Source organism: Trachypithecus francoisi, unplaced genomic scaffold (genome assembly GCF_009764315.1).
Source record: "Trachypithecus francoisi isolate TF-2019V2 unplaced genomic scaffold, Tfra_2.0 Lachesis_group8, whole genome shotgun sequence".
NCBI classification, from domain to species: domain Eukaryota; kingdom Metazoa; phylum Chordata; class Mammalia; order Primates; family Cercopithecidae; genus Trachypithecus; species Trachypithecus francoisi.
Genome location: NW_022681473.1, coordinates 20,849,120 through 20,871,155, shown reverse-complemented (window position 1 = coordinate 20,871,155; position 22,036 = coordinate 20,849,120). Strand labels below are relative to the sequence as shown.

Here is a 22,036-nt window from a genome sequence, read left to right as displayed (position 1 = left end):
TACTGTTCTTTGTTGAAGATGCTATAAAAAATGGAATTCAAAGTCACCTCTTCCAGAACGACTCATTCCCTTCGTATTTCTCATGTATAAATGAAATATACATGTCAGTAAATTTGTGTTTGTTTTTCTCTTGTTAATTTGTCTTTTGTAACCGGAGTCTCCCCCAACTAAGAACCTATGAGGGCTAAAGAAAATCCCCTACAAATAAAACGGGCAGAAATGACAAGCTGCGATGAAAGGCCACAAGGATGCTCACACCCGAATCTAAAAAGCCCTTTGCGTGGGCCGCAGCCAAGCATACTTTGGCTAAGAAATTTCTGTGGCTCTAACCTCCTTTGAAAACTGGAGAACCAAGGCCAGGTGGCAGAGGGAGGTGACTGACCCCACCCGGCCCGGCGGCGGCCGCGCACACGCAGGCCACCCAGAGTAGAGGTGGGAACCGGAGGTCCGCCCCTTCCTCGCTGAAAGGGGCCCCTTTTCCTTTTCCTGGTCCCGCGGTCGGACCTCGTGTGCGACCCTTAAAGCTTAGGCCCCGCCGCGACGGCACCCGGCCTGACTTGCGAGGGAACAAACTGTGCCCTGAGCAGGCCAGGAAGCCCGCCCCGGGGCGGGTGGCCCTCAGTCTCCTAGTCGGAGCGCACTGAGCGCAGGGCGGCGCTGTCCTCACCCGTGCGTAACGAGCCGGACGGAGGGCGTTTACCGGCGGAGGAAACCGACACGTGATGCGCGGCTGCTGAGTGCCAGTTCCTCCAGCTCCGCCAAGTGGGTGGGATCCCCTACTTTGAAGAGGAGGAAGCCGTTCAGGCCTCCCTGTGTGCATTTTGCAAAAGCCTCTGCCCTTCCGTCTCGAATCCCTTGGCACCGATCACACTTCCTTCGCCTGGAAACCTGGAGCCTTCTCTCGCGAGACATCCTCCGCCCTGTAGAAGGCCATTTCGGTTCTTCGTGCGCGGTAGCCGCCCCAGTTGCGGGATTCCAAGGCCTGCCTAATCGGGTGCGGGTGTCTGGCTGTGGATTCGCCGCCGTCCCGCTGGACGCCTGGAGGCTCGAACCCCGCCGCTCCCAGATCCCAGGCTTTGCTCCCACCCCGGCTTCCGCCCACGGTGCTGCACTTCCTCGGACCTGGGCTGTCGGGAGAGCTGGAGGTGAGCGCTCTCGGGAGAACCCAGCCAATTTAAAGAGTCCCGCTGAGAAGACTTGGCAGAGGAAACTTTAACTACGGGTACCCCGTGAGTTTCTGGTGCACCCGGTGTATCAGAGCTTGTGTTGTGCATCAGGACTGGAAAATTGGCGAGGAGTTACTTACGCTCTAATGACTCATATTTTATTGAACTTTTGTCATCAGCCAGGATTTGTTCTAAGTACTTTATTGTCACTAACTCATATATTTGTATCTTCACGGCCAAACCGAGGTGGTTACTGTTATATCCACTGTGCAGATGAGGAAACTAAACTGGCTTAGAGAAGTGAAGGAGTTCACACCCGCGGGCAGGAGTAGACCACCCGCTCCTTGGTGTCCACACCTCTTTTCTTCAGGACTGAAGAGGCAGTCACTGGAGCTCTGCCTGGGGTGCCTGCACTTATGGAGACCCCCATTCCTCCCTCCCCCCGGTTCCCACCCACTATCCGCCTCAGACTACCACATGATCTCATCCTACCCTTTACACCACAAGACCCCCAGGACTCCCAGGCGATGCTTTGCTTTAACTCAGGAAATTTTAACCTGGCATTTGGTAATTGAGGTGAGCAAGGATGGAAAAAGAATGTTGATGACCCCTTAGGCTGCAGAGTGAAAAGCTTACGCAGAAGTAGAACATGCTAAAGCAGCAATACATTAAAGTCATATAAATATGGCAAGTGCAGTCCCTGGCACATACTGGGTCCTTAACAGATTTTTCTTGTTGAAGTCATTGCACATATGGTTACAACTAAGGGACACAGGAAGTGATGAGTGCATAAACCTAAAGGAAGGGAATAAGAGAAAGGGAACTCCCATGACTCCAACTCCTTTCTGATGCTTGGTGTTGTGGAAATGCCTTGAGCAGGCCTGTGAATTTTGTCTTTTTGCAGATGTTCACACTTCCTCAAAAGGACTTCAGTGCTCCCACCACCTGTCTGGGCCCCACCTGCATGCAGGACCTGGGCAGTAGCCATGGGGATGATCTGGAAGGAGAATGCTCCAGAAAACTGGACCAGAAGCTGCCAGAGCTCCCTGGAGTGGGTGATCCTGCCATGCTCTCCTCTGATACCTCCTACCTGTCCTCTAGAGGAAGAATGATTAAATGGTTCTGGGATTCCGCTGAGGAGGGCTACAGGACCTACCACATGGATGAGTATGATGAGAACAAGAACCCCAGTGTGAGTTAAGGTCCCCTCCCACTGGCACCCAAGAGGGAACTGCAGGGTGGGGTACCCTACCTTGACCAATAAGGCAGCATCCAGCCTGCTCTTGTGAGGTTGGAGTTATGGGCCTCTGACCTCCAAGAGGGCTTCTGATGTAGTTCAGAGAGGCTCCAGTGTACTGCCTGGATCAGGAAATGGTCCATTTGGAATATAGGGGACCTTGATTTGTGAGGGAGGAATTCAAGAGCCACACGATATTCTTCTGTGGATTCTGACCCACGACCTGTCAACTGTCCAGCTTTAGAACCAGGGCAGAACTAAGGTTCAGGTCGCAACTGTTTTACTTATAGGTTGTTTATTGCTGAGCTAGTTACTTCACTTCCTTGAATCTTAAATTATCTCTAAAATGAAGTAATGACACCAGGCATGGTGGTTCACGCCTGTAATCCCAGCACTTTGAGAAGCCGAGGCAGAGGGAACACTCGAGGCCAGGAGTTTGAGACCAGCCTGGACAACATAGCAAGACCCCATCACCACAAAAAAATAAAAATAAAAAAATTAGCAGGGTGTGGTGGTGTGCACCTGTGGTCCCAGCTACTGGGGAGGCTGAGGTGGAAGGATTGCTTGAACCTGGAGGTCAACGCTATAGTGAGCCAAGATCATGCCACTGCGTTCTAGCCTGGGCAACGGAGTGAGACCCTGTCTCAAAATAACAACAAACAAACAAAAATAAAATAAAATGGGATAATAATACCTACTGTGTAGAAGAGTCAAGATTAAATGAGAGCAAGTATATGAAGTTTGTAGCACAGTGCTACTCAGTAAATGATAGCTGCTATTATTAATATTTTCTGTCCCCAATATAAGCTATTCTCATAATGCCTTCAGAAGTCAGAAAGTTGTTACAGTAACCCTTTAATAATCCTTATTTGTTGAGCATGTACCATATAGATGTAAACAGAAACAAAGTTCTTATCCTCATAGAGCTCATATTCTAGTTAGGGAGACAGACAGTGAATGGACAGAGATAAAATATATATACTATATGGTGGTAAGTACTATAGAGAAACATAAACCAGGAAGACAGAGACAGAAAGACAGGAAGACAGAAACATAAAGAAGACAGAGAATGATGGGTGGGCTGGGGATGTTGCTATTAAGTAGAAGGAGGTCACAGAAGGCTATTTTAATAAGGTGAACATTTGAGCAGAAACCTGGAAAAAGAGAGGGATTGTATTAGTTATCTATTGTTGCATAACAAATGACCTCAAATCTAGCAAGTTAAAATAACAGTGCATAATTTCTGGGGTTCAGGAATCCTGGTGGATGCCTCAGGCTCAAGATCTTTTTTTTTTTTTTTTTGTGACGGAGTGTTGCTGTGTCACCCAGGCTGGAGTGCAGTAGCACAATCTCGTTCACCGCAACCTCTGTCTCCCGGGTTCAAGTGATTCTGCCTCAGCCTCCTGAGTAACTGGGATTACAGGCGTGTGCCACTGTGCCCGGCTAATTTTTGTATTTTTAGCAGAGATGGGGCTTTGCCGTGTTGGCCAGGCTGGTCACGAACTCCTGACCTCAGGTGATCCGCCTGCCTCAACCTGCCAAAGTGCTGGGATTACAGGCATCAGCTACTGCGCCCGACCAAGCCACCGCGCCTAGCCACAAGATCTTTTGTGAAGGTGCCATAAAGCTGGGGCTGTGGTCTCATCTGAAAGGTTGACTTGGAGCCAGGGGATTGGGTGGGAGGCTCTACTTCCAGTGACACTCTCATGCTTATTGGCAGGCTTCAGTTCTTCTCCATGTGGGCTTCTTCATAGAATTGCCTCATGACATGGTAACTGGATTCTCTCAGGGCAAGTGATTCAAGAGAGAATGTGAGGTCATGGGTACCCAAGATGGAAGCCTTAGACTCTTTATAACCTGACTTCAGAAGTGACATCCCACCCCATCTGCCTATTCTGTTCATTAGAAGCACATTGCTAGGCCCAGCCCACACTCAAGGGGTGTGAATGCCAGGAGGCTGGGACCTTAGAGGCTGCCTGCCACAGGGAGTGAGCCATGCAGTTATCTAGGGAAGAGCATTCCCAGTAGAGGGAAGAGCCAGTGCAAAGGCTCCAGGCTTGGATCATGCTTGATGAGTTCAAGGGACAGCAGAGGGGCCACTGGAGCTGGAATAAAGCCAAAACCAAGATGGGCAGGTGATGGGGTCAGAAAGGTGATGGGGTGGTGGAGGTCATAGATCCTGTAGGGCCAGAGGACCTGGTGAGCCTTCTGATTTTGGACAAAGTGGAATAAGAGGTATTCAAAGGAGGAGCAGTGTGATCTGATTTGGGGTTTGGAAAGATGACTTGGACTGCTGTATGGAGATTTGACTTGGCAGGTAAGAGAATGCACAGAGAGAGGAGGGAAGCTGTTGTAATAATATAGACAAGAGATGATGGTGGCTCATACCAGGGTCCCAGCAGTGGAGGGTGAGACATGGTTGGACTGTGCATGTGTTTTAAAGTTAAAGCTGCCAGGATGTGTGAATAGATTGGCTCTGTTTGGAGGAGCTTCCCAGCTTGCTTCCCAGGGCATGAAGGAGCATTGCCTTTCATTTTGTCATAGTCTGAGCTCATTCAGGTTTTACTTTTTCATCTTCCTTCCTTCACTTCCCCTGCAGTAACTCAGAGGTCAGCAGTTAGCTGTGCATGAGGCCTGCACCGAGTCTCTCTGGGGACTCTGTAAGGGAGAGCTTGGGTTATGCCTGTCAGCCTCTCCTATGACAATAAATGCCTATGGAGTGGGGATCAAGGTATTGTGTAATGTTGCAGGGTCTCCTGGGGGAGTATTTGCACTGGCAAAGGAACTTCTTCTTGATCTACACCCACCTTTGCTTCTGTTCCTGCCAGACTGCCAATATACCCTCTCTATTCTTTCATTCTGTAAATGTGTATTGAGTCCCACTAAGCCCCTCGAGAGACACGGCGGTGTCTTCAGCACACATCTGTCCTTCAGGGAGCTTACCCTCAGTATGGGAGATATGGTGTGTATGTTAATCCCTGTGACCTGGGGTGGAAACTGACCAGTGCTCTAAAGGGGACAGATCAAGAGCTGTGGGATGCAGAAGAAAAGATCCCTTCCAGGTGGCATTATAGGGGGGACTTCCTGGAGGACATGGCATTTGGACAGAGCTTTGGAAATGGGAAGATGGGATCAGGTAGCTGGTCAGAAGGCACACCTTGAGCAAAAGCAAGGAGGGGTGGTTGAACGGGTGGGGTTGTAGAGAGCTCCCATTTTGTTATGCTGCCTCCATGAGCTCCTGGGGCCTTTCACTGGCACCCCCCTGCCATGCTAACCCTGCCTCTGTGCCTCTCATCTCCAGGGCATCATCAACTTGGGTGTCAGTGAGAACAAACTCTGCTTTGACCTGCTGTCCTGGCGGGTAAGTCCTAGGGCACCTCTGGGGGGCATCACCAGCTCCGAGGAGCTGTCTTCCCTGGGATGCTTTCCCAACAGGAGCCTGCGGCTTGGCTCAGTGGCCCTGGCCTGGGAATCAGGAGACCCAGGTTCCAGGCCTACCTTGGGACAGTTTTCTGTGTGATCTTAAGTGAGTTACTTTCCTCCTCTAGTCCTATTTTTTCATCTCTGCAGACTCTTATTTCACACAGTCCCTCCTGCTGTGTTGGGTCCCCTGATCTCAGAGGGAAACACTCAGTGCTTTGTGGTGTAGATATTTAGCAAGTAGCTCTTCAGGGGGACAAAAATAAACCCCTGATGTGTAGCTTTGCCAATTTCCATAGTGTAAATACTCCCACCATGGCCAATTTCAACCTCCTCTTGTGATATCACTGCAGGTAGAGTTGGAAGAGAGGCGCACGGGCACACTTATGTAGTATTTTCACCATATAGACACGTAGACAGAACTGACCTCAAAAGCATAGATAGTAAAAGGTACTAGCAAATCAGGAAGCGATGATGTTTGAGTGCTTATCACCTTTGTTTGTAAGATAATTTATTTCATTGTCCGTTTATATTAATTTGCTTTTTAAAAGTGGCTGTTTTAACACACCTTGAAACATTTCTGAAATTTTATAATCCGATTTCTTGAGCTGGGGTGAGCCATCTTAGCAACCACTGACAATGTCTAATAAATGTGTCTCCCAAGGTGGCAGTGGCAGAGTTTGGGTTTGTAGAGACAGCAATGCTTAACCCAAAGGAACATATTTCCAAAGGTGAGAAATCTCAACCCCAAGGGGAAGGGCTTATAGGGAATATATTTTATTTGTTTATTTATTTGAGATGGAGTCTCGCTCTGTTGCCCAGGCAGGAGTGTAGTGGCATCATCTCAGCTCACTACAACCCCCTCCTCCCGGATTCAAGCAATTCTCCTGCCACAGCCTCCTAAGTAGCTGGGATTACAGGCACACACCACCACGCTCGGCTAATTTTTGTGTTTTTAGTAGAGACAGGGTTTCATCATTTTGGCCAGGCTGGTCTCGAACTCCTAACCTTGTGATTCACCTGCCTCAGCCTCCCAAAGTGCTGGGATTACAGGTGTGAGCCACTGTGCCTGGCCAGGGAATAGATTTTAAAGGCCTGTTTTACCTAAAGCCAGCTTCTCCTTCTCAGGCAGCTAAGCACTGAAATAAAAGGTGAGCCACATATAGCAATTTAAATTTTCTATTAAAAAAATAAAAAAGATGCCAGGTAAAAATTAATTTTAATAATATATTTTATTTAGCCCAATATATTCAAAATATGACCATTTCAGCATGTCATCAGTATAAAAATTATTAATGGGCCGGGCGCGGTGGCTCAAGCCTGTAATCCCAGCACTTTGGGAGGCCAAGATGGGCAAATCACAAGGTCAGGAGATCGAGACCATCCTGGCTAACCCGGTGAAACCCCATCTCTACTAAAAAATACAAAAAACTAGCTGGGTGAGGTGGCGGGCGCCTGTAGTCCCAGCTGCTTGGGAGGCTGAGGCAGGAGAATGGCGTAAACCCAGGAGGCGGAGCTTGCAGTGAGCTGAGATCCGGCCACTGCACTCCAGCCTGGGCGACAGAGCGAGACTCCGTCTCAAAAAAAAAAAATTATTAATGATATATTTTACATACTTTTTTCCTACCAACTTTTCAAAATCCAGTGTGTCTTAATTCAGTTGAACCACATTTCAAATGCTCATTTGCCACATGTGGCCAGTGGCTACCATATTGGACATTATGGCTCTAAGGGAGGAAGGGAGAGAGGGTGAAGGCTGGACCCAGTTATGTAGAAATGGCTGATTCCCTTTCTTCCTTTTGGCCTCAGTGCGCAAGGCCCCTGCATTGGCCCTTCTTTGCCAAAGTGCCTACAAGAGTAGGAGTTTCTAACCTAGCACCTGGTCATGGAGTGGGTGGTCTAGAAACTGCTACGTTTTCCAAAGTGTGAGGTCAAGCTGAGCTTACAGGAAGACAGTGGCCTAAGTCCCTGTAGAAGTTGGAGCCAAGATTGAGGTTCTAGCTCTCAGTGTCTTCTGTCGCCCCATGGGGATGCTGATCAGTATGATCTCCCGTTACTGCTTCTGCAAACCCACCCCTCCAATTTTTTTAGGTGGCAGTGTTGTATAAAGAGTGCCAGACTAGGATTCAAAAATTTGGGGTTTTTGTCTCAGCTCTGCCACTCGCCAGCTCTGTGACCTTGGCTGAGTGACCTCATATTTTTGGACCTCAGTTTCCTCACCTGGAACATAGGTATGAGAAAGCTGTCACTGTCTGCCCCTCTCACGGTTTCTCTGATGAGCAGAACAAGCATTCAGCTTTACCTGCCCTGTGCTGTGGATGCAGGTAGCAGTGCCGGCCCTCAGCCCTGTTCTTGCCTGTCTGTCCCCAGCTGAGTCAGAGCGACATGCAGAGAGTGGAGCCGTCCCTGCTGCAGTACGCTGACTGGAGGGGACATCTGTTGTAAGTAGTTGCCATAGGGTGAGTTTGGCCCCCTGGGGATGTGTGGCAATGTCTGGAGACATTTTTGGTTGTTATAACTGGGAAGTCAGGTGCCCCTGGCATTTGGTGTGTAGAGGTCAGGGTTGCTGCTAAATTTCCTACAATGCACAGGACAGCCGCCACCACGAAGAATGAGCCGGCCCCGAACATCAGTGGTGGGAGGCTGAGAAAGCCTGCAGTAGGCTGAGGGCCTAGTTCTGGAGACCTGGTGACCTGGGGTCTCTTGCCAGTCCCACCTCAGCACAGGGGCTCTCTAGTCTGGTTTCGGGGAACCTGGCTCTGTAGCATGGGGAGGGCCTTCAGGCAAGGAGTCTTTGTCCCTGCTTTGTTGGTAGCTTTAGAGAAGCCATAATGGCTGTTGAGGTAGCTGGCTGGGGCCTTTTCCTAATGCTAAAAGGCGAGGTGGTAAGTAACACTAATAGTAGCTTGTGCTTGTTGAACACTTGCTTGGGGACACTGTTTTAAGGGCTCAGCGGCTGAGCAGGACCTGATCCCAAGGCTGACTGCAAAGCATGTGTTCTTCTAGTGTAGTCATTGGGATGGTAGGCCCTGGAGTCAGACCACTGGGCTTGTGTGGACTTTGCCTCTTACCAGCAAGTGACTGAATTCCTTTAAATCTCGGTTTTTGTTTCTTTGTGCAATGGGAATAATAATAATAATGATAGTAGTAGCCACATCATAGGATTATTATGAAGAGTTAAGTAAAAATTTTCTAAATAACATTTGTATAAGGTAAATGCTCAAAAAATATGAGCAACAATAATAGTGCTAATAGTTATTGTAGTAATAATGTTTATTAGTATAATTAGCTAGATCTCCATAGAGAGTGTTACTTTTGATAATCCCTGAAATCACCTGATTAGGTGCGATGGGGTGTCCACTGCAATGCATGTGGGTAGTGGGGAGGAGAAGGTGGGTGCTGAGCAGTGGAGACAGATGCACCCACACCCCCATCATGGGAAATTAGGGAAGAGTGATGGCAGCTGTCTGAGGATTCACCAGAGGAGCTTTGGGATGTACCGTGGGTTGGGGACCATCTGGCAAGCACTGCCTGTTTGTCTTATCTTCAGCCTCCGGGAGGAAGTGGCCAAGTTCCTGTCTTTCTACTGCAAGAGCCCAGCGCCACTCAGACCAGAGAATGTGAGTAGCCCCCTCCACTGCTCCTTCCTGTTCTCCTGCCTCCCCTCTCCATCTCTTTCTTTTCTCCTTTCTTTTCTTTTCTTTCTTTCTCTCTCTTTCTTTCTTTCTTTTTTTTTTTTTTCCAAACAGACTCTTGTTCAGTCACCCAGACTGGAATGTAGTGGTGCAATCTTGGCTCACTGCAACCTCTGCCTCTTGTGTTTAAGTGATTCTCCTCCCTCATCCTCCCGAGTAGCTGGGATTACAGGCGTGCACCACCACACCTGGCTAATTTTTGTGTTTTTAGTAGAGACGGGGTTTTACCATGTTGGTCAGACTAGTCTCAAACTACAGACCTCAAGTAATCTGCCCACCTCAGCCTCCCAAAGTACTGGGATTACAGGTGTGAGCCACTAAGCCTGGCCTCCATTCCCCACCTTTTGGCTGGCCTGAGAGTAAGCTGGGGTTGAGATCTGCCCTTCACATAGTTTTGATTTGTTTCAAAGTAGAATTAGGAATACCTTCTCCCTCCTCGATGTTTAGAGTTTGGGTATAATTTCCACCCCATGTTGTTCTGTGGGCCTTCTGCCTCCACACCCTCAGGCAAGACCCTCTTAGTGACCAGCCCCCTCTTCCTGGCTCAGATGATCTGGAGCAGGGTCCACACGGATGAGCTTGGCTGTTAGTCTAGTGGCTTTGTTGTGACAGAGCCCCAGGTGGCACCAAGGCAGGGCCTGGCGTTCCCTCTGTGCTTTCCTGGGAGGCTGCGTGTCCCCGCCCACTCCTGGAACTGGTTCATCTTCATCCCTTGGATATGTCACCCTTAGGTGGTTGTCCTGAATGGTGGTGCCTCGCTCTTCTCTGCTCTGGCCACGGTGCTGTGTGAGGCTGGGGGTAAGTGATCTCTGTGGCCTGCCCTGCACTGACAGCCCCGTTGTGCCTACAGGGACCCCCATTGCCTGGCCTCAAGGGCTGCAATAGTATGCTTTCAGGCACACTAGAATATACTAGACTGCAGGGGGCGTGAATAAGTGGCTTGACAAAGCACCCGGGGGTCAGCAGTTCCAGGGGAAGTTAGTGTGATGTTAGGGTCCTGGGCTTTCTCTTTGCCATGACCTTGGCTGCTTCATGCTCATAAGGTGGCTGTCGCATCACCACATGACAGTGTGTCTTAGAGCAGGAAGAATGGGATGTGGTCGTGCGGTGCCTGTCTCTTTTTTATCAGGAGATGGGGATAGGGATGCTGTTTCCCAGAAGAGGCCCCCTTCTGTCTTCCTGACCAGAATTGACTCATAAACCTGTCTCCAAAATGGTCCCTGGCAAAGGGGACTAAGAAAACCAGGGTTGCCTGAAACCGGATGTGGTTTGTCCCCCAGGGCTAGGGGAAGGCCAACCTTCCTTAAACATGTTGTTGGTCATACCTGAAAAACCTGGTGCTGTCTTAGCACGGAAGGATATTGGAATGGCTGTTGAGTGGGCAGCCAGCCAGCAGTGCCTGCTGCAAGAGCCGATTGTTTTAAGAATCAGTTATGGTCAGGGGTTATTGGTTACAAGGAAAAGAGACCCATTCATGGTAGCTTAATTAATAATGAGATTATTAGTAACATTTATTGACCCCGTACTATGTTCCAGGGTCTGGCCTAAGGCTTTATGCAGAGCATTTCATTTAATCCTCACAATACTTCATTGAGGTTGGTTCTATGATGATCTCCATTTTACAGATGAGAAGACTAAGGCACAGGAGGTTAACTTGTCAAAGTCACACAAAGAGAGGTAGTAACCAGGATTTGAACCATCAAAGAGAGATTCATTGTAAGGATATGATAGGCAATTTCCTGCCCATTCCAGAACAATCAAGAACAGAAACCTTCTAGCTTCAGTTTCCTCATCTATACAGTTAGGATATAATAAATAGTACCTACTTCGGAGACTGTCAGGAGCAAATGAGATAAAATAGAAGCAAATGTTCAGTGCATTTCCCATCACATCATTAAGTGCTTAGCAAATGTTAACTGTTATAATTAGAAAGGGGGCTGTATTAGTCTGTTCTTTTTTTTTTTTTTTTTTTTTTTTTTTTTGAGACGGAGTCTCGCTCTGTTTTATGCTGCTAATAAAGACATACCCAAGACTGGGTAATTTATAAAGGAAAGAGGTTTAATGGATTCACAGTTCCACATGGCTGGGGAGGCCTCACAATCATGGTGGAAGGCGAATGAGGGGCAAAGTCACATCTTACATGGCGGCAGGCAAGAGAGGTTGTGTAGGGGAACTCCCCTCTATAAAACCATCAGATCTTGTGGGACTTACTTCCCTATCACTAGAACAGCACAGGAAAGACCTGTCCCCATGATTCAATTACTTCCCTCCAAGTCCCTCCCGTGACACATGGAAATTATGGGAGCTATAATTCAAGATGAGATTTGGGTGGGGACACAGCCAAACCATATCGGGCTGATCTCAGTGGATCCAAGCTTTCCAAAGTGTTTTGGGAGTTGAGAGTGCAAGCATGCCCCAAATGGTCCCCAAGGAAGTTAAAGGCTTGAAGAGGGAGTGGGAACAGTGGACAGAGGGGCTGGGGTGTTCTGGCCAGAAAGTGACAGGCCCTCACCCACTCCTGCCCCCCAGAGGCTTTCCTGATCCCCACCCCTTACTATGGCGCCATCACACAGCACGTGTGTTTCTACGGCAACGTCCGACTGGCCTATGTCTACTTGGACAGTGAGGTAAGAGTCTTGGCTTCCCAGGTGGAATCTGGGCGTGCCTGTGGTCAAGAGTTTCCTGAGTCTGAATTTGAGAGTCGTCCATGCTGAGGGCTCTGGGGTTGTGATGAGTAGGGAATGGAGCCTTCTGTTGCCACATGGCTGCCTGTGCCTGGGATCCCCAGTGGTTCCAAAGTTCCAGTCTCTGAGATCCCTGGGGTTGATGTAGAAGCCAAGAGCCAGACCCAGAAACAGTGAGGTGGGAACAGAGCAGGGCAGACCGAGACCGAGTGCTTAACACCGAGTGCTAAGCATAGCACCCGAGAGTGATGAGGGGGTCCCTGAAGTGATGGGGTGGGGGTGGATGGCAGTAAGGGGGGGGCCTACCTGCTTTTCCAGAGACTCTTCTGAGGAGGCTGGGGTTTACAGGGGAGGAGAGACCTGAGAGTTTATGTGTGTTTTGGGGGGCAGTGGTCACTGAATATGGCTGGTGGCTCTGATGGGTCTTTTTCCAGGTCACTGGGCTAGACACACGCCCCTTCCAGCTCACAGTGGAGAAGCTGGAGACGGCCCTGCGAGAAGCTCACTCTGAGGTCTGGGGATCAAATCAAACCCAAGGCTGGGAGTGGGTGGGTCTGAGCGGGGCCTGGACCCCTCTTCTTGTGGCTGATCTCCTCCCAGGAGTAGGGTTGGTACTCAGTGATGAGGACAGACAGGTAGAGTGGTAGCACAGAATTATTCTGGGAGTCAGGCAGAACCCTGCCCAGGGAGGGTCTTCCCTTTCAAAACAGACTCTTAGACCTCAGTTCACAGAGAATCAACCAGGGAACGTCACTAAGGATACCCCCGTCGCTGATCCGTGTGCTTCTGGTTCAGTGAGTCAAGTGTGGAGTGTAGGAGTCTGTGCCTTAACGAGTCTACCTGGTCATTTGAGGGGGCAATCTTGCTCACTTTGAGGGGACCTGAGGACTCCCAAAGAAGAGCAGAGACCAGTATTCCAGTGATTCCTTTCCCGCCTACTTTTCAAAAATCTACTTAATTTTTTTACTTTGGTCATGAAAGCTATACATACTCACTGTAGGAATTTTGAAACTGCAAAAGGCCCACCCAAAATTCTACCAGCAAAGGTAACCTACTGGCATGTGGACACATTTCTCTCTGGTCCTTGTCCTCTGCCTTTATCTGATGCTGCAAATGTAATTCTGTGTCCCGCTTGTTTGCTTCATGTTGTGTTATGAACATGTCCCCTCAAATCTCCCTGGGAGCCTTCCAGTGACCAGCCCCCTTTGACTGTGTGGCTCTGGCCTTGGGGAAGAGCTGAGGGTTGCCTACCCTAACGGATGGTTTCAGGGTGTGAAGGTCAAAGGCCTCATCCTCATCAACCCCCAGAACCCTCTGGGTGACATCTACTCCCCGGAAGAGCTGCAGGAGTACCTGGTATTTGCCAAGAGGTGAGGTACTCCACACCGGCCCTGACACAGTGTCTGGGCAGCCTGGGGTTCCAATGTGGGTTTGGTGCAGGTTTTTCTACTCTCTTCACCCCACTGTGGGCTGCTACTTGCTTTGGCCCTTCCTTGGCAGTAGAGTGGGGAAGCAGGGATTTGTGGGATGCCATTCCTCTTTCTCTTTGGCTCGTTATAACAATAGCTATCAATTATCGCACACTCTAGGGGCCAGGCACCATGCTAAGCACTTTATGTGCCTCATACAATCCTCACAACAAATCTGTCAGGTACTGATGCTGTTATCAAGCCCAGCTCACTGAGCCTTAGCGTGGTCAAGTGAGGGGTGGAGGCAGACTTGAACCTGGGTCTCTCTGACTCAAGCTCTTGTGCATGCCCCTGCCCCTCCATGGAGGTGCCCGAGGGCTCCCTTTCTCCCCTACAGTGCTTCAAAACCTCCTCTGTCACCTGCTGTATGTGTATGGCTTTCTGTTGGAAAAAATAGGTCAAAGAAAGGTGTTTTGGAAAAAGCAAGTTTGGTAACCCAGGGCTAGACCCCGGCCCCTCTGGTTTTCTGATGTATTGCCTCCCCACCCTGCGGGACGCATTTGCCCTACACACTAAGTCTCTCCTCCCCACCCCTGCCTCACCCCAGGCACAAGCTGCATGTGATTGTGGATGAGGTCTACATGCTGTCCGTGTTTGAGGAGTCAGTTGGGTACCGCAGTGTCCTAAGCCTGGAAAGGTGAGGCTCCCCGACTCAGCTAACTCCCTCAGCCCCTATTATCCCACGGAGCCCCGACCACTTTCTGGCTCAGCCCACGGGGCATGGCCTGCCCAGAGCAATTCCATTTCCACCCAGCTGATCCCACTGGTCCTCAGATCTCCTAATGAGAAGCAGGGAGGCTTGGGCTAGATTAGTGATTTTCAAGTTATTCTGTGGAATTTCTGAGAACTCCAAGAAGAGGCCTCAGGATTCCTTAAGTTAGGGCTGAGTGGATGGGAAATTGGCCTGTTTGCTGTTTCCTTTACCTCCAGAGTCACTCCAGTTTTATTCTTTCATTCATTCATTTACTCACTCATTCATTCACTCAGCACCTCTGGAGTCCCTTGCATGTGCCAAACACCTCTGGATATTTACATTTTGGGGTTTTTCATTAGGTTTACTGTAAGCAAAGCATTTGTGGCCAAAATACCTTTGGGACCACTTGGAGCAGATCATCCTCAAGGCACAGTGGCCCATGCCTGTAATCCCAGCACTTTGGGAGGCCAAGGTGGGAGGATTGCATGAGCCCAGGAGTTTGAGACCATCCTGGGCAACGTAGAGAGACTCTGTTTCTATGGGAAGAAAAAGAAAGTGGGGATCAGGTCATGTGTGCTGTTTGTGAATCTGACCTTCAGGGATTCTAACAGTTCCTGCTGTTTGTCCAGAAGCTTCAGCCCTGCCAAGTCCTTTCCATTAGCCTTCTCTTCTCATCTTCACAAAGCCTTGAGGAGTGAATGGAGCATGGATTGTGAATCCCATCTATTGTTTGGATTAGGAAAGTGAGGCACAGACAAAAAGTGATTGTCCATGATCCTTGGTTAGTCATTAACAAAAAAAAATTGAGCATCGATTTCATGGCAGGTGCTGTGCTAAGTGCTGGAGATACAATAGTGAACAGGAAAGACATAGGCCCTTCCTGTGTGGAACTTTAATTTCTAGCCAGAAAAAAACATTTTAGCAGCTAAATGCACATCCAGCCATTGGATTATGGCCATGATGAATGCTAAAAGGGGGAGTCCAGGGAGCTGTGAGAGGATCTGTTTAGGGTACCTGATTGGCCTTGTCCCAGGGGAGTGGTTAGGGAAAGTCTCTTTGATGAGTGACATTTGAGCTAGGCTGTAGATCAGGGGCCAGCAAACTTTTCCTGCAAAGGCCAGATGGTGAATATTTTAGGCTTTCTAGGCCATATGCTCTCTCACTCAACTTTGCCACAGACGCTGTGTAAATGAATGAGCATGGCTGTGTTCCGATAAAACTTTATTTACAAAAAACAGGCAGCAGGCTAGGTTTGGCCCACAGGCAGTCATTTGCTGACCCCTGCTCTAAAGGATGCATGGGAATGGGTGGTTCAAAGAGATGAAACCAGGGCTTGTCCCGGATCCAAAACTAGATTCAACCACCCATCTCTTCATTTGTTCAACCAAACACATGTGGGTTCCCATAGTTCTGTGTTGCCTCTGTTCCCACACTGTGCTCTCTACAGGCTGCCTGACCCCCAGAGGACCCACGTGATGTGGGCAACCAGCAAGGTGAGTTCCTGGCTGGCCTTGGGGGTGTCAGGAGGGTGGGAGGGCAGCGAGGTGGGTGGAAGCAGCTTCCTCCATGGAGGGCTGGCCACCACCTAGGGTGCTTCTTCCTGCAGGACTTTGGGATGTCTGGGCTCCGCTTTGGCACACTGTACACAGAAAACCAGGACGTGGCCACTGCCGTGGCTTCCCTCTGCCGCTACCACGGCCTCAGTGGCTTGGTCCAGTACCAGATGGCACAGCTGCTGCGGGACCGTGGTGACTGCCTGGGCCTGGTGACCTGAAAATGGGAGGAGGGTTGGAGGCATCCTGGGAACAGCCAGGAATCATAGATGCTTCTTGTATGAGAAGAATTTAGGGTAGGGTTAGAGAGTACCAGCTCTGGACCCAGACTGGGTCCATACCCTATTTGGTCACTTTCTGGCCATGCGGCACTTTGCTTCACCTCTTTATCTGTATGAGCCTCAGTTTCCTCATCTGTAAAGCAGGGATCATAATGGTATCTGTCCTGTAACAGGTTAGTGTGATTTGTAATTCAATTAGAATAGTGCCTGGAGTATAATAGGCACTTGATTAATGTGAACTCATTATGATTAGCTGAGAGCACTTAAAAAACAGAGCAGGGTCGAGCATGGTGGCTCATGCCTGTAATTTCAGCACTTTGGGAGGCTGAGGTGGGAGGACCACTTGAGCCTGTGAGGTCGAGGCTACAGTGAGCCTTCGTCATGCCACTGTACTCCAGCTCGGGTGACAGAGTAAGACCATGTCTTTAACAACAACAACAACAACAAAACAGAGCAGAAGCTTGTAAGGAAAATTGTTGTAATGGAAGTATCTCTCTTCCTGTGAATCTGTTCTATTCCTGGGTTCAAATAGTGAGTTTAAATAGCAAAGGTTACCTGTCAATGCCACCATTTACTGAGCCTAGCAAATGCACCTGCTGTATCATCTCATTCTCTTTAGAATCCTAGGAAGCAAGAGTTCCTATATTTTCCTTATTATTTTACAGATGAGGAAAATGAGGACCAGATACTACCCCACTCACTATAGTAGCTAAAAGTTTTAAAAATAGTGACAACATTAAGTGTTGACAAAGATAAGGAGCAGCTGGAAGTCTCATACATTGCTGGTAGGAGTGTAAGTAGTTCAGCCACTTTGGAAAAGAATTCAGCAGTTTCTTATAAAGTTAAACATACACTTGCCAAGTGATTCAGCAATCCTACTCCTAGATATTGACCTTGATGGTCACACAAAAACCTCTGCTTTATTCATCATCACCCGTAACTGCTGCTTTATTCATAATCACCCATAACTGGAAACAACCCAAATGTCCTTCCACAGATGTGTGGATGCAAAAACCGTGGCCCATCCACTCAGTGGAACACTACTCTGCGATAAAATCCATGGCAACATGGGATAGTTTCAAAGGAATCGTGCTGAGTGAAAGCAGCTAGCCTTAAAAGATTACATGCTATATAATTCCAATTCAATGACATTCTGGAAAAGGCAAAACTGTAGTGATGGAGAACAGATCTGTGCTTGTAGGGAAGGGGCCAGTGTGACTGTAAACAGCATCAGGGTGATCTTTAGGATGGTGGAACTGTTCAGCATCCTGACTATGGTGGTGGTTACATAAACATATACGTATATTAGAATTCTTAGAACTGTATGGCAACAACAAAAAGTACAAACACTGAGGATCAGAGAGGTGAAGTTGCCCAAGGACCCACCCTTGCCATTGACCACAATGGGATCTGAACCTTGGTTGGTGGGACTACAAAGGATCACTCTGGAACTTTAGAACTAGATAAACCTTGGGTTTGATTCTTTATCCTGGGGGACTTTGTGCTCTGGACTCCTGAGGGAGTGTGGGACGCGGAGCTGTCAGGGCTGAGTATCTAGGTTTAAGGTGCTTTACATTGAACGCTGAATTTCCATCCTTCTTGACCTCCCCTTCATAATCCTCCCCACCACAGCAGCCAGCTAGAGGAGGGACTCAACAGCATCCTGGCAGCTTATGGCCTTTTTCTTTACAGCATTTAGACTAGCGGGACCAAGTAGAGGGTTGATGGGAGATTGATCTTCTGGCCTCTCTTTCACCCAAACAGACTGGATCAACCAGGTGTACCTGCCGGAAAACCATGCCCGGCTCAAGGCTGCCCACACCTACGTCTCAGAAGAGCTCAGGGCATTGGGGATCCCCTTCTTGAGTCGTGGGGCCGGCTTCTTCATCTGGGTTGACTTGAGAAAGGTAATGCCGGTGGAGGTGCAGACTGGGAGGGAGTTTCAGGCCTCTAGCAGGTGAGGGGCAGTTGGTGAGGGGTCTCAGCGATGTCCTGAGCCCCTTCCACCCTCTCAGTACCTGCCCAAGGGCACCTTTGAGGAGGAAATGCTGCTCTGGCGCCGCTTTTTGGAAAACAAGGTGCTGCTGTCCTTTGGCAAGGCCTTCGAGTGTAAAGAGCCTGGTTGGTTTCGCTTTGTCTTCTCAGACCAGGCCCACCGGCTTTGCCTGGGTAAGCAGCCTGCCTTCCCAACCCAGTCCTAACTGCAGCCTTCACTCTGGCCTCTGCTTGTTTGTCCCCACCCACCTGGCCATCAGTGCCAACTGGCCCCTCACTTCCCCTTCCCAGGGATGCAGAGGGTCCGGCAGGTGCTTGCAGGCAAATCCCAAGTGGCTGAAGACCCCCCTCCCTCTCAGAGCCAGAAGCCAAGTGACCAACGCAGGTGAGCTGGTCATTGCCTCGTGGCCAGAGGGCCCAGCAGCCACTGTGAACCTGGGGTGTTCCGGGGCTGCAGAAGACCAACTGTGGATGTGCCATTTGCCAGGAAGGTGTCTAACTTGGCTTTGTGCCTGAAGAACTGTTTCTTGCCTTTTGCTGTAGCTGTGAGAAACTCCTTAAGCTATGGTTCAGCCTGGGCCCTCCCTCTCTCCTATTAAACAAAACTAGGAGAGTCCAGATGTCTCCACTGTGAGTTATTTAGAATGGAGGAGTCGTGACTGCTTCTAACCAGAGCCTCAGCCCTCCTGAGGATGGGAAAAGAAAACAAACAACCTGTACCTTCTTTCTGATATCACCATTATTCCTCTTTCTTTGTTGCCATGGAAACGAGTCAAAGGAACAGCACATACAGGAGAGTGTGCAGAAAAATAAAAAAAAAGTGATAACTTCCAAACTCCGAGGAGAATGGAATGAATGTTGTTTGTTCAGATTGTTCTCCCCACATTTAGGACAGTTGGGCTCACAGCACACCGGGATCCTGGGACCGTCTTCTGCTTGGGACGAGGTGAACAGGACTCTATGGTAGAAGTCAGGAGAGGCATGTTTATGGGAGCTGAAGTGGTCCCTCAATTTCCAGGAAACTCCTTCTCCCTCTTCCTTTGAAAGAGCTGCCTTCACTGATGTCCCCAAAGCAGAGTGACCTAGTGTTGGTCGTTGGGGGAAGATTTGGTGCTGCAACCCTGAATTGAGGCTGCTATGAGGCCAAGCTAACCAAGGCTGGCTTTTCTACTGTAAGGAGCAGATAAGAGCCACCTACCCCATTTTCAGGGGTGCCTTAATTCAGAGGCTAAATGAGCTTCTAGATCTGACCATAAAGCTGTGCGCTGAGGAGCCTTCCCATGTGCTGACCTTCCTGCTTGGAAGCCGATGCTTTCCTTCTTTCCTTTTTTTTTTTTTTTTTTGAGATGGAGTCTCACTTTTTTGCCCAGGCTGGAGTGCAGTGGCACAATCTCGGCTCACTGCAACCTCCACCTCCCAGGTTCAAGCGATTCTCCTGCCTCTGCCTCCTGAGTAGCTGGGATTACAGGTACCTGCCACCATGCCCGGCTGATATTTATATTTTTAGTAGAGATGAGATTTTACCATGTTGGCCAGGCTGGTCTCGAACTCCTGACCTCAGGTGATCTACCCACCTTGGCCTCCTGAAGTGTTGGAATTACAGGCATGAGCCACCATGCCTGGCCTCAGACTTCTTTTTGAGATCACTTTTCTTTTGTCTGGAGTATAGCACTTCAGTGTCCTTTGATGAGGGTCTGCTGATGATAAACCCTCAGTTTTTGCTCATCTGTATTTTGCTCTATTTTATTTTATTTTATTTGAGACAGAGTCTCACTCTGTTGCCCAAGCTACAGTGCAATGGTGTGATCTTTGTTCACTGCAACCTCTGCCTCGCATGTTCAAGTGATTCTCATGCCTCAGCCTCCCAAGTAGCTGGAATTACAGGCATGCACTACCATGCCTAGCTAATTTGTAATTTTAGTAGAGACAGGTTTTCACTACGTTGGCCAGGCTGGTCTTGAACTCCCGACCTCAGGTGATCCGCCCGCATTGGCCTCCCAAAGTGCTGGGATTACAGGAATGAGCCACCACTCCTGGCTTGTTCTATTGTTGAGAAAATTTCACTGAGTATAGGATTCCAGGTTAATAGTTATTTTCTGACTTGCTGTCAGTCTTTGGCTTCTTCAAAGGTGATCTGTTTCCTCTGTCTCAATGCCTTTGAAACATACTCTCATCACTGATGTTATACAGTGTTACTATTATATATCTTGATGGTTTCTTTTTACTGATCTTATTTTGGGTATTGGGATTCTTGCATCTGTGGATTCTTTCAGCAGCTCTGAAAAGTTCTCATCAAATATTTCTTCTGCCTCATTCTCCCTCTTCTCTCCTTCTGGAATTCCTATTAAATGTATGCTATAGATCAACTTGCTCTGTCTTCATGTCTTCTAATCTCTTTTTCATATTGTCTTTCTCATCTTTCTGTGCTACATTCAGGGTGATTTGTTTTGGTCTATTTTTCCATTTAATAATTCTTTCTTTAGCTGAGTCTAATCTACTTTAATCTATTTGAGTTTTAAATTTAAGCAAATATATTTTTATTAGTAGAAGTTCTAAAAGTTATTCTTTATACCTCAAGCTCGTTTATTCATTTCAATAAACATAATGATAATAATAATAAGTTTATTTTTTGAGACAGAGTCTCACTCTGTTGCCCAGGCTGGACTGCTGGAGTGCAGTGGCATGATCTCAGCTCAGTGCAACCTCTGCCTCCCAGGTTCAAGTGATTCTCCTGCCTCAGCCTCCAATGTAGGTAGGATTACAGGTGTGCACCACTATGCCTGGCTAATTTTTGGCATTTTTAGTAGAGATGGGGTTTTGCCATGTTGGCCAGGTTGATCTCGAACTCCTGGCATCAAGTGGTCCGCCTGCCTCAGCCTCCCAAAGTGCTGGGATTACAGGCGGGAACCACTGTACCTGGTCAATTACTTTTATCTATCTCTATGCATCTTTCTATGTATGTACGTATGTATGTATGTATGTACGTACGTATTTCCAGTATTCCAGTGTCTGAAATCTTGGCTGGTTTGTTTCTGGTATTCTGTCTGATGCCTTGATTCTTTGTGGGTTTAGTGATTTTTTTTTGGTGAGCTGTTCATTTTGGGGGAAATTTATTTGTTGGAATTCTTTGAAGTCTTAGATGAAGACAGATTCCTCAAGAGAGTTTTTGTGTTTATTTCTACCAGGCAACTAGAGGCAATGGCAGTCTTCAAACTAAATGTTTAGGTTTTTTTTTTTTTTTTTTTTTTTTGCCATCAGCTGCTGTGAATTTGGTCTGGAAATCTAGTCTGGCAAGAGCCAGTTTTGGTTACAACTTCTCAGGTTAACTTCCCTCCTTTAACACCAAGCTTTGAGACAGCTTTCCTTGCATTCTTTTGAAGAGGGAGGAAAGGATGTGATTCTGGTTTAGCCTCATTCTGTGGAGTTCGCTTTTTGGAGTCCTGGCTTTATTGGAGAAGTGTTACCTATTAGATTTCTCATCTTTGGTCAGCCTCCAGGAGATTGGGGAAATAGAAGCTCAAGATCATTGTTTTCGCAGATGCCTCAAGATGTATCATAGTTGTCACTCAGTCCCATGCCTGATCATTCCTTTGTTTTGTTCCAGCTAATGCATGTGCTTGTGAAAACTGTGTGTGTGTGTGTTTTTTCTTTTTTTCTTTTTTTGAGATGGAGTTTTGTTCTTGCTGTTCAGGCTGGAGTGCAATGGTGCGATCCTGCTTACTGCAACCTCCGTCTCCTGGGTTCAAGTGAGTCTCCAGCCTCAGTCCTCAGTTGGGACTACAGGCGCCCACCACCACATCCGGCTATTTTTTTTTTTTTTTTGTATTTTTGGTAGAGATGGG

The 22,036-nt window shown here is 48.3% G+C and overlaps 1 protein-coding gene across 2 annotated transcripts; it reads left to right on the top strand.

Annotated features, from left to right (window-relative positions):
- The first annotated feature begins 466 nt into the window (after positions 1 to 466).
- On the top strand, positions 467 to 19,029 carry ACCS (1-aminocyclopropane-1-carboxylate synthase homolog (inactive)). 2 transcript variants are annotated; one of them, XM_033207214.1, is made up of 15 exons: positions 467 to 1,145; positions 2,071 to 2,358; positions 5,705 to 5,764; positions 8,194 to 8,264; positions 9,374 to 9,443; positions 10,250 to 10,316; positions 12,048 to 12,145; positions 12,637 to 12,714; positions 13,472 to 13,572; positions 14,219 to 14,308; positions 15,813 to 15,858; positions 15,972 to 16,113; positions 17,964 to 18,106; positions 18,215 to 18,368; positions 18,486 to 19,029. In XM_033207214.1, exons 2-15 carry the CDS (start codon positions 2,071 to 2,073, stop codon positions 18,581 to 18,583), a joined length of 1,506 nt encoding a protein of 501 aa, XP_033063105.1. In that variant the 5' UTR covers positions 467 to 1,145; the 3' UTR covers positions 18,584 to 19,029. The 2 variants fall into 2 exon arrangements, with proteins under 2 accessions (XP_033063105.1, XP_033063104.1); XM_033207213.1 differs by lacking the exon at positions 467 to 1,145 and adding an exon at positions 1,164 to 1,742.
- The last annotated feature ends 3,007 nt before the right edge of the window (positions 19,030 to 22,036 follow it).

Coding starts and splice junctions, on each gene's coding strand:
- ACCS (XM_033207213.1), top strand. CDS start 1,440: ATGAGGAAACTAAACTGGCTTAGAGAAGTGAAGGAGTTCACACCCGCG. Junction 9,444..10,249: donor CGCCACTCAGACCAGAGAAT/GTGAGTAGCCCC, acceptor TGTCACCCTTAG/GTGGTTGTCCTGAATGGTGG. Junction 10,317..12,047: donor GGTGCTGTGTGAGGCTGGGG/GTAAGTGATCTC, acceptor CCTGCCCCCCAG/AGGCTTTCCTGATCCCCACC.